The sequence below is a fragment of the Bombina bombina genome, chromosome 3, assembly GCF_027579735.1.
Source record: "Bombina bombina isolate aBomBom1 chromosome 3, aBomBom1.pri, whole genome shotgun sequence".
Classification (NCBI taxonomy): domain Eukaryota; kingdom Metazoa; phylum Chordata; class Amphibia; order Anura; family Bombinatoridae; genus Bombina; species Bombina bombina.
In genome coordinates, this window is record NC_069501.1 from 516,152,619 (window position 1) to 516,165,198 (window position 12,580).

Genomic DNA, 12,580 nt, shown 5'->3' on the forward strand with positions numbered 1-12,580 from the left:
AATGTCAAAATGCTTTCAGATTAGAGGTGGCCTTCAAGGTCTAAGAAATTGGCATATATACCTCCTAGATTTAGCTTTCAACTAAGAATACCAAGAGATCAAAGCAAAATTGGTAATAAAAGTAAATTGGAAAGTTGTACAAGAGAAAAAAAGAACACAGCGCATCCGCAAATTCACAGCATCGTTTTATTCACAACAAACAGCTCCACGTAAAATTGCACACTTACAAGATGAAAGATAAAAACTAGCACTTAGCCCACTGGCTGATGAGAAGACGGCCTGTAGTAGTTACCGGAAAATGATCACCTGGACGCCGACCAGCAGCACCTGGAGTCACACTTCTCCTTGTGAGCTAAAGACCTTTATTATCAAAATTCTTTGTTTTCTTTTTATCCTTTGTTGAAAATCAGTACGGTAAATTCAGGAGCGTACATGTGTCTGCAGCACTATAATAGGATATACTGCTGCAGACACATGTACGCTCCTGAATTTACCGTACTGATTTTCAACAAAGGATAAAAAGAAAACAAAGAATTTTGATAATAAAGCTCTTTAGCTCACAAGGAGAAGTGTGACTCCAGGTGCTGCTGGCCGGCGTCCAGGTGATCCTTTCCGGTAACTACTACAGGCGGTCTTCTCATCAGCCAGTGGGCTAAGTGCTAGTTTTGATCCTTTATCTTGTAAGTGTGCCATTTTACGTGGAGCTGTGTGTTATGAATAAAACGATGCTGTGAATCGCGGATGCGCTGTGTTCTTTTTTTCTCTTGTACAGCTGATCGCTTTGGGACATACATAGCGGGAGTCCTGGGAATCACCGGCTGCTCTGCCTGTTCGTTCAGCTTACCTCACTACATTGAGGATTCTATCAGAACCACAGCTCCTATCATTGGAACCTAACAGCTTCTTGCAAGATTGCAGCTAAGTGTTCTCTCATATAAATATATGAACATATTGCATTTATATTGAACTTGAATAACACTGCTTTAGGCTATTTTGTGACTGTCCAATTAATTACCAAGGTGTTTGGACTTTAATAAGGACATTGGTATTGATATATACCCCTCCGTTGTGAGCTAAAGATATATATATATTTCATTAGAGTTTGTGTACCTTTTTTAACATTCTACATTCTGTATCTCATTTGCAAATTTGTGCCTGTACACACCTATAACAGCTATATATAGGCTACTGATTAATAAGGAAAGCTTGATCGCTACTCCTTCAGGCTCATTTAGCGCCGTATTTGTTTGTTTCATTTTTTAAATTGGAAAGTTGTTTAAAATTACATGCCCTATTTAAATCATGAAAGTTTTTTTTTTGACTTGACTGTCCCTTTAAGAACGCAAAAAACAAACCAAAGATGCAGGCAGAGAAGATTTACTGGCAGAGAAAATACTAATTAATAATTATGGATTTTGGATTTGGTATTCGTATCTGTACTGGCAGCGCCTATTCAAAGGCACAGACTCCTATACTAGGTGGGCCAGTGCACCTCACCTACACCACAGGCCATTAGTCTGCCCCTGATGCACCCATGGCATACCTCTCCTGTTTTTAGGACACCACTACAACACATTGCAAGCAAAATACAACTGGTTAGCAAAATAGGAGGAATTGTCACAGTCTCCTATTGAAGAGCTGTAAAGTGTTGTATCAAGTGGGATTTTATGTATGTTTAGTGATAAAATAATGAATCGGAAGATTTTTTCCATTAGAAGTTAACATTAAAGTCATGCATCACTTTGCATTGGTGAAGAGCTAACAAAGATAAATATCCCACCTTGGCGAAATTGGCAAAACCCTACTTATGCAACTCAGGCACCTCAACACCATCTTAGCGCCTCTTCTCTGCTGCAGGCAACATAGCTTGCAAAAAGGAGCCATGAGCATATGGATATGTTGACATTTTTGCATTTCAATGCAAAGTTTCTGAAAGAGTGACTAACAGAATATTATAAACAGTAATAGTCTACTCTTTCTAGTTCTACCTCTTTTCAAACAGTTTGTGGTTTTGCTTAAATATAAAAATGTGTTCTGCTGCTTAACAAATGGACATACAGTTGTGTTAATGTAATGTTTTATTCTGTAGTTTATATTTGTTACACTCAGTATGTGGATTTTATTTAAAAGATAAGAAAAAAATTAGTCGAAATATCAAAAAAATTATTGGCCGATTTAATCAATTATGAAAATAATCGTTACTTGCAGCCCTACTTTTATGTTTACTTACATTATCAAATGTTCTTTATTCTCTTGGTATCTTTTGTTGAAAAGTAGGGACGTAAGCTAAGGAGCGTGTACATGTCTGGAGCACTATGGAGTTCGCACCCCTTTCTCACAAGAGAACCTGCAGTCCGTATTTAACAAGCAGCGGTCATTAGACCGCTACTTTCCTAACCTTTCTCCACCTCTTAGTTGGCGAATTTCAATCTCCCCGAGCTCGTCCGACCAGGGAGATTGACAGCTCCTGCTCGTGCATGCTACAGACAGTTACTTAGGAATCTCTTCTATAAAGAATACCATGGGAATGAAGAAATTGATAATAGAAGTAAATTGGGGGAAAAATTTTAAATTGTATCCTAATTTCCAAGCTGTTGAAGGCCGCCTCTTTTCTCAGTGCATTAGACAGTTTTTCACAGCTAGACAGCACTAGTTTGTGTGATATATATATATATATATATATATATATATATATATAACATTGTGCTCACTTCTGTGGATTTACCAAGGGGTCAGCACTAATTGTCTGAAATGCAAATCTGTCAAAAGAACTGAAATAAGGGGCAGTCTGCAGAGGCTTAGATGCAAGGTAATCGCAGAGGTAAAAAGTATATTAATATAACTGTGTTGGTTATGCAAAACTGGGTAATAAAGGGATTATCTATCTATTTAAACAATAACAATTCTTCAGTAGGCTGCCCCTTTAAAGGGATAGTAAACCCAAAAATTATTTTCAATTCTTTAAAAACTTCTTTATATAATAAAGCAGTTTGTAATTGATACCTTTGTACAGTTACCTTTCCATTTCTTGTAATTTTAATTGAAAGATTAATTTTGTGCCAAACCCATTTTCTGCTCATTATTATGGAGCCTGTTATGATGTTCTACCTAGGTAGAAACATCATGGCGGCCCGCATGCGCAATTCAACTATTTGTATTGACAAGGCATGCGCAGACTCACCTCCTGTCTCCAGCAGCGCTTTCAGCTGTCAACTGAGAGGAGGCATTAGCATAAGTCCTCACCGGCTAATTAGCATACTAGTGCTGTATCTGTAACCAAGTCACAGAAACCGGCATCAACAGACTCACTGAGAATCATTGCTGAGCATAGCTTGGAGGGGCAGCTTCACACAGGCAGTCGAGGAAACATTTAGGAGAGCAGTGTGTAGGTTACAATTCTTCCCTGCCTGTGATTTAGTGCATCTGTGTTTCAGACATGGAATACAGCGGTGAGTATGAGCGCTCTGTTTATTTAAGCTGTCGGGCTCATATCCCCCTCCCTCTTGCTGTGTTTGCTTTCATGTGTAATTGGAGCCCTCACTAATCAAGCAAACACAGCAATAGAGAGGGGGAGATAAGCGGACAGTTTAAATAAACAGAGCTTTCACACTGCCGCTGTATTCCTTGTCTGAAACAAAGACGCACTACATCACAGACAGGGAAGAATTGTACTCTGCTCTCGTGCAGGGATGAACTGGGACAAAAACAGTTGTATCTTGCATAGCTCTCAGATAAAGTTATTTTATTCCCTGTGTCCAGCCGCTTCACCATTGGATGGGGGGCGGATGCTAGATTTACATAAGCCATGCCTCATTTTATGGGCGGTCTTTACCACCCATTTTATGATATTTTAATCTTTAAAAATAAGGTATGTAAAAGCTTCATTTAAAAAAAAAAACTGTTTAATTTAATGGCATTTATAACAGTCATTCTAATGATATAGTTTAATTAGGTTCAAATAGGAATCAATTTCTAACCCTTTAAGTTCCCAATTATATTTCTTTAACTTAATGTGTTATGTATGAGCAATTTGAATGTTTTATAATAATATTTAAATATACATTTTGAAATAACAATGCATGTATTTAGCTATCACTGAACCATACACTATTACAGACTGTTCATGAGCATATTGGCAGTGTCTGGCAGCTCTGTGATTAAGGAGTTATTTAAAGGGACACGAAACCCCAAAAATTTCTTTCACGATTAAGATAGAGAATACAATTTTAAATAACTTTCTAATTTACTTCTATTATCTAATTTGTTTCATACTCTTGGTATCATTTGTTGAAGGAGCAGCAATGCACTGTTTCCTAACTGAACACATGGGTGAGCCAATCACAATCGATATATATATATATATATATATATATATATATATATCAGCCACCAATCAACAGCTAGAACCTATGTTCTCTGCTGCTCATGAGCTTGCCTAGATAACCCTTTCAGCAAAGGATAACAAGAGAAGGAAGCAAATTAAATAATAGAAGTAAATTGGAAAGTTGTTTAAAATTGTATTCTCTATCTGTATTATGAAATAATTTTTTGGGGTTTCATGTCCCTTTAAATTCAGTGTTCACTGTATGTTCTTTAACGTTCAAGCAAGGGATGAGTTACCCTGAAAAGTAACAATAAAGAAGGTATTTTTTTTTTTTAAATTATGATTAATAAAGTGTGTGCCTAACTTAGTGCTTCTATAGAATGCAGTAATAAAGCCTGTCTCTCTTATTGTAATGGGGTTTGTATGTTTATTGTAATGTGCAGGTTTAGAAATGCAGAGAGCATCACGTCTGAAGAGAGAACTACAGCTACTTACTACGGAACCTCCCCCTGGGGTTACCTGCTGGCAACATGATGACCGTGTTGATGAACTGCGGGCACGTGTGTATCACTAATTATGTGGAGAGTCCTCAGATTATCCTTTTACAGTCAGGAAATAGCTAACAGTTGCCTTCTGGCAAGTCCCATGTCCCTGTAAAAAATTTTAAAGGTCAAATTGGGCTACTGAATCGGCATTTGCTTGATTGCGATTGACCTTCCATAGTTCTCTGTTAGAGATTAACAGCAAAATGTATTTGGTTTCCTTTAACTTCTTGACTGGAGTACAAAAACTGCCGATGTGTGACTGAATTTTAAAGAAGTGTCCATATGATTTTGCTGTTTAAGTATTACTGTGGATACCTAGGGTGACCTAATGCAATTGTTTTAAACTAGTAAGTAATTTCTTTTAGAGGGTTTCATTGAGTTAAAGGGACAGTAAAGTCACAAGTTATATTTCATGATTCCGACAGAGCATGCAGTTTTAAGCAACTTTAGTTCTGTTATCTAATTTGCTTTGTTTGTTGAGAATCATACCTGGGTAGGTTTAGGATTAACAATGTACTACTGGAAGCTATCTGCTGATTGGTGGTTGCACATATATGCCTTTGGTCATTGGCTCACCCAATGTGTTCAGCTAGTTTCCTGTAGTGCATTGACTGTCCCTTCAACAAAGGATATTAAGCAAATGTGATAGTAGACATAAATTGGAAATATGTAGATATAAGAAATATTTTGTGTTGAGCACTGCATACACTGCATGGTTTAATCTGTTTGTATTTTTGTATATTTCAGAAGTTGTTGGCAGTTCTGGGTCACCATATGAGGGTGGTATCTTTAATCTAGAGATTGTTGTTCCGGAAAGGTATGAAAATAAATTTCAATGCCGAATGTGCCTGTATCTGTGATATGTATATCAGCTGAACAGAACTAGAACATTGCAGCATGTAAACAGCATACAGTCAATTGATTTATAATCTATAATCCTGAATAACATCCTAGTGCTTTCAGCACTCCCTACAGAATGCAAGAACTATTAAAAGAAGTCTAAGTGCATTTGCTCTTTCCTGCAATTCAGTTCCATTCTCTGATATTTCATGCAGAAAAATTGTAGTGCTAAGTTTACCAGAGTGTTTAATTGCTTTTGTTATTTTTTTGCTAAAAGATTTGTGGGTTTTTTTTCTTTTTTTCCTATTGATATTTTATGTAGTTCACAGTACAGGCCAAACTGCTTTTGGCCACTAGAGGGTGCTCACAGAGATAGTAAACACCTTGAGATTGTAAAATAAAATGATTATACATAGTAAAATAACTTTCATGGTGGTTTGATATAATTCAATACTCATGGGAAATTGTCTTATCTAGAATCATCCATTATGTTTAATATTTTAGTACTCAAGGCAGTTTTTCTGTCTCTCTAAAGACCTAGGTACACTTTGACATCAGAATCATGTCCCACAATAGTCAGCAAAGCCTGTCTAGGGTAGTTTATTTAAATCACTATGGGGTTGTTCACAGCAAATCTACAGTCCAGAAAGAAAGAGGCATCTTGAGGTTTGTTGAAGTTTTCAGTGTAAAGTAGTTCTCTACATGATTTGACAGTGTGGTTCTTGTTACTGTAGCAGCCATAACACTTCCCATCAGTACTGATTATGGTTGTAACTATCAAGGTGAAGAAGTAGATGTATTGGTATAAATAATGTATACATGTGGTTGTAGTGTTTGGTGGCATAAACATTCAAATAAATATTTTATTTTTCTCTTCCTCCGTTCCTCCTTTCTCTTTTTTTTATATACTATATAATATAATTTTTTTTTTTTTTTTAAGGTACCCTTTTGAACCACCAAAGATTCGATTTTTGACTCCTATCTACCATCCAAACATTGACTCATCTGGCAGAATCTGCTTGGACATACTTAAATTGCCACCAAAAGTAAGATGTAAAGTCACCTTCTGCAAACAATGGTAGCTGCGTTCTATACCCTAAAACATAATTGTGAGGCCCTTTTATTCTGGGAAATTGAGTTGTGTGTTAGGATATGATTAAATGTAGGTAGATGGTGAGTAATTTGTTTTTAACTATATACTTCACTTTGTGTGGAATCTAATCCATCTTTTCTTCTGTAGGGTGCCTGGAGGCCAGCTCTCAACATATCCACTGTACTTACTTCCATCCAGCTACTGATGAGTGAACCCAACCCTGATGACCCTCTCATGGCTGATATTGTGAGTGACAGCTTTATGTTTATGGTTACTGGGGTTTTAAAGCGATGGTTAGCTGGATCATAGAATGTTGTTGATATTACACATTGTGCAAACACTACAGCCAACTAGTGCTACAAAAGTGCATAATATTGTTAAAAGCATTGTTACAAGGCTGCTGTTGCATGGAGCGGTGGAATCCGTTAAAGAAACAGTCTAGTCAAAATTAAACTTTTATGATTCAGATGGGGCATGAAATTTTAAACAAATTTCCAATTTACTTCTATCATCAAATTTACTTTTTTTCTCTTGGTATTCTTTGTTAAAAGCTAAACCTAGGTAGGCTCATAAACTGATTTCTAAGCCGCCTCTTGTCTCAGTGCATTTTGATAGTTGTTCAGTTAGATAATGCTAGTTCATGTGTGCCATATAGACAGCATTGTGCTCATTTCTGGGGAGTTATTTATGAGTCAGCACTGACTTGGCTAAAATGCAAGTCTGTCAAAAGTACTGAGATAAGGGGGCAGTCTGCAGAGGCTTAGATACAGGGTAATCACAGAGGTAAAATGTGTATTAATCCTTTGATTTTTTTGTGCTTTTTGTAATAGAGTGATTATTTTTGCCTTTACTTATGCTCTCCTTGGAAGATTCATTGGATTAATGGACTACTGGCTTTTCGTAATTCCGGGTGCTGCTTCTTTGTTTTTTTTTTTATTAATCCTTTGACAGAGTTAACCCTTTCATGACATAGGCAATTGTTCAAGTTCTGAACGTAAACAAAACCTTGAATTTCAGCTATATGTCTTTTCAACCATAATTTACCCCTTTCACATTAAGTGCACCCACACTAATTATATATTGTTTTTTAGAGGACAGATAGGGCTTTCTTTTGGCATCAAAGATTTATTTCTCAACTATAATTTTATATAAAAAAAAATCAAAGTAAGTGTGAGAAATTAAGAAATTTGAAGCTTTCCAAAGGATTTTATTGTGAATATCATCATCCTGATATATGTTACTGCAATAAAACACCCATACTTGTGTTAAGCGATGTCCCATGAGTATAACGATACCCCCCATGTACAGGTTTTTTGAGTTTTCTGGAATTTACAAGGCCCAACATACGGCCTACCCATTTACATAGAAATCTGGCACATTCATTTTCTGGGCTTAAGTTGCCTTTCATACATTATAGCAGCCCAGGAATGAAAATAACCCCATCATGGCATACCATTTACAAAAGTAGACACCCTAGGGTATTCCAAAAGGGCCATGTCACGTCTTTTTGTGAAGCCCCTTAGTCACAACACCTGCCCAAATGTAGTAATTATTTTTGTTGCATGTGTTTTTTACACAAACACTGCACTTTGGCTGTTTCTGTCATCAAGCTTTTATGTTTTACTGCTATAAAACACACATATTTGTGTTTGTCAATGTCCTACGAGTACAACAGTACCCCCCATGTACAGGTTTCACAGGGTTTACAGGAGTTACTGGGCCAAATATGGGGTCTGCCCATTTCAGTCTTTATGCATGGAAATTTGGCACCTTAATTTTCTGTGCCTATGTCCTCTTTGAGACATTATAGCAGCCCAGGAATGAAAATTACCCCATCATGGCATACCATTTTCAAAAGAAGACACCCCAGGGTATTCTAAAAGGGCCATGTCACATCTTTTTGTGAAGCACCTTAGGCATAACATCTGGCCAAATGTAGTGCTCATTTATTTTCTCCTGTTAAGTGTAGTCAGTCCACGGGTCATCATTACTTATGGGATATTAACTCCTCCCCAACAGGAAGTGCAAGAGGATCACCCAAGCAGAGCTGCTATATAGCTCCTCCCCTCTACGTCACACCCAGTCATTCTCTTGCACCCAACTAATAGATAGGATGTGTGAGAGGACTGTGGAACTTACGGCTAAGAATTCCGGATTCGCCATTCAGGCACGCAGAGCACTGTGGCTAAAATCCTGGTCAGCTGATGTTGCTTCTAAATCTTCATCAGGTTTCAGTCGGACAACATCACGACTGTAGCCTACATCAACCATCAAGGAGGGACAAGGAGTTCCCTAGAGATGATGGAAGTATCAAAGATAATTCGCTGGGCAGAGTCTCACTCTTGCCACCTGTCAGCGATCCACATTCCAGGAGTGGAGAACTGGGAGGCGGATTTCCTAAGTCGCCAGACTTTTCATCCGGGGGAATGGGAACTTCATTCGGAGGTCTTTGCCCAAATACTTCAACGTTGGGGCAAACCAGATATGGATCTCATGGCGTCTCGCCAGAACGCCAAGCTTCCTTGCTACGGGTCCAGGTCCAGGGACCCGGGAGCGGTCCTGGTAGATGCTTTGACAGCACCTTGGACCTTCGGGATGGCTTATGTGATAAAAACGCTTATCTTCAATCAAAAGTTTGTTATTTTAAACGGCACCGGAGTGTGTTGTTTTTTTCTCAGGCAGAATTTGAAGAAGAATCTACCTGAGTTTTTGTATGATCTTAGCGGACGTAACTAAGATCCATTTGCTGTTCTCGGCCATTCTGAGGAGTGAGGTAAACTTCAGATCAGGGGACAGCGGGCAGGTTCACCTGCAAAGAGGTATGTTGCAGTATATTATTTTCTAAGAAATTGAATTGACTGAGAAAATACTGCCAATACCGATATAATGTAAGTACAGCCTTAAATGCAGTAGTAGCAACTGGTATCAGGCTGATATGTATGTATGTTTACACTTCAGTATTCTGGGGAATGGCACTTCACTGGGTAAATACTGTATGCATATAACTTTTAGCCTAACTTGCAGTGTGAACGACTAGCAGCAGGCTTTTAATGACATTTCATAAATTAGATTTTAAACGTTTGCTGGCATGTTAAATCGTTTAATTATCTGAGGTACTTGGTGAAAAATTGTTTTGGGCGTTATTTTCCACATGGCTGTCGTTTATTTAAAGTGGAAAGTGAACGAAGAGAAGAGTTCTCTCTTACCACTCACAAGAGTTCCCTTCTTGGGGACTCTTATAGATTCTGTAGAAATGAAGATTTACCTGACAAAAGACAGGTTAACAAAGCTTCAAAATGCTTGCCGTGTCCTTCATTCCATTCAACACCCGTCAGTGGCTCAATGCATGGAGGTAATCGGCTTAATGGTAGCGGCAATGGACATAGTTCCTTTTGCACGCCTGCATCTCAGACCGCTGCAATTGTGCATGCTGAGTCAGTGGAATGGGGATTACTCAGATTTGTCGCCTTCTCTGAATCTGGATCAAGAGACCAGAAATTCTCTTCTATGGTGGCTTTCTCGGCCACATCTGTCCAGGGGGATGCCCTTCAGCTCCAGACGTTCAGGCTTTTTGTCAGGCTTTGGCTAGGATTAAGCCTGTATTTAAGACTGTAGCTCCACCGTGGAGCTTAAACTTAGTTCTTAACGTTTTACAGGGTGTTCCGTTTGAACCCCTTCATTCCATTGATATCAAGTTGTTATCTTGGAAAGTTCTGTTTTTAATGGCTATTTCCTCGGCTCGTAGAGTCTCTGAGTTATCAGCCCTACATTGTGATTCTCCTTATCTGATTTTTCATTCAGATAAGGTAGTTCTGCGTACTAAACCTGGGTTCTTACCTAAGGTAGTTACTAACAAGAATATCAATCAAGAGATTGTTGTTCCATCATTGTGCCCTAACCCTTCTTCAAAGAAGGAACGACTTCTGCACAATCTGGACGTTGTCCGTGCTCTGAAATTTTATTTACAGGCAACTAAAGATTTTCGACAAACTTCTTCCCTATTTGTCGTGTATTCTGGACAGAGGAGAGGTCAAAAGGCTTCGGCCACCTCTCTTTCTTTTTGGCTTCGTAGCATAATACGTTTAGCCTATGAGACTGCTGGACAGCAGCCCCCTGAAAGAATTACAGCTCATTCTACTAGAGCTGTGGCTTCCACTTGGGCCTTTAAGAATGAGGCCTCTGTTGAACAGATTTGCAAGGCTGCAACTTGGTCTTCACTTCACACTTTTTCCAAATTTTCCAAATTTGACACTTTTGCTTCTTCGGAGGCTGTTTTTGGGAGAAAGGTTCTTCAGGCAGTGGTTCCTTCCGTGTAAAGATCCTGCCTGTCCCTCCCGTCATCCGTGTACTTTAGCTTTGGTATTGGTATCCCATAAGTAATGATGACCCGTGGACTGACTACACTTAACAGGAGAAAACATAATTTATGCTTACCTGATAATTTCCTTTCTCCTGTAGTGTAGTCAGTCCACGGCCCGCCCTGTTTTTTATGGCAGGTCTAAATTTTAAATTATACTCCAGTCACCACTGCACCCTATAGTTTCTCCTTTCTCGTTTGGTTCTCGGTCGAATGACTGGGTGTGACGTAGAGGGGAGGAGCTATATAGCAGCTCTGCTTGGGTGATCCTCTTGCACTTCCTGTTGGGGAGGAGTTAATATCCCATAAGTAATGATGACCCGTGGACTGACTACACTACAGGAGAAAGGAATTTATCAGGTAAGCATAAATTATGTTTTTAATGCGTTTTTTGCCCAAACACTGCATTTTGGCTGTTTCTGTCATCAAGCTTTTATGTTTTACTGCTATAAAACACATATAAGTGTTTTTCAATGTCCTACAAGTACAACAGTACCCCCCATGTAAAGGATTTATGGGGTTTACAGAAGTTACAGGGCCAAATATGGGGTCTGCCCATTTACATGAAAATTTGGCACATTCACCTTCTGGGCCTATGTCCTCTTTGAGACATTATAGCAGCCCAGGAATGAAAATTACCCCATCATGGCATACCATTTTTAAAAGAAGACACCCTAGGGTATTCCAAAAGGCCTATGTCACATATTTTTGTGAAGCCCCTTAGTCACAACACCTGGCCAAATGTAATGGTCCTTTTTGTTGCATGCGTTTTTTGCACAAATACTGCACTTTGGCTGTCTCTGTCATCAACCTTTTATGTTTTGCTGCTATAAAACACACATATTAGTGTTTGTCAAGGTCCTACGAGTAAAACAGTACCCCCCATGTACAGGTTTTATGGGGTTTACAGAAGCTACAGGGCCAAATATGGGGTCTGCCCATTTCAGTTTTTATGCATGGAAATTTGGCACCTTAATTTTCTGTGCCTATGTCCTCTTTGAGACATTATAGCAGCACAGGAATGAAAATTACCCCATCATGGCATACCATTTTCAAAAGAAGACACCCTAGGGTATTCCAAAAGGCCCATGTCACATCTTTTTGTGAAGCCCCTTAGTCACAACACCTGGACAAATGTAATTGTCATTTTTTTGCATGCATTTTTTTGCACAAACACTGCACTTTGTCTGTCTCTGTCATCAACCTTTTATGTTTTGCTGCTATAAAACACACATATTAGTGTTTGTCAAGGTCCTACGAGTAAAACAGTACCCCCCATGTACAGGTTTTATGGGGTTTACAGAAGCTACAGGGTCAAATATGGGGTCTGCCCATTTCAGTTTTTATGCATGGAAATTTGGCACCTTAATTTTCTGTGCCTATGTCCTCTTTGAGACATTATAGCAGCACAGGAATGAAAA

At 38.6% G+C, this 12,580-nt stretch overlaps 1 protein-coding gene across 2 annotated transcripts in view; it reads left to right on the top strand.

Annotated features, from left to right (window-relative positions):
- UBE2T (ubiquitin conjugating enzyme E2 T) overlaps positions 1-12,580 on the top strand; it is an 88,201-nt gene that overhangs the window by 12,850 nt on the left and 62,771 nt on the right. For both annotated transcript variants that reach the window (XM_053706931.1, XM_053706932.1), the window contains 4 exons: positions 4,768-4,884; positions 5,617-5,686; positions 6,650-6,755; positions 6,950-7,048. In XM_053706931.1, coding sequence (XP_053562906.1) covers positions 4,776-4,884; positions 5,617-5,686; positions 6,650-6,755; positions 6,950-7,048 — 384 coding nt within the window. In that variant the 5' untranslated portion in view covers positions 4,768-4,775. The remainder of the gene's footprint in view (positions 1-4,767; positions 4,885-5,616; positions 5,687-6,649; positions 6,756-6,949; positions 7,049-12,580) is intronic.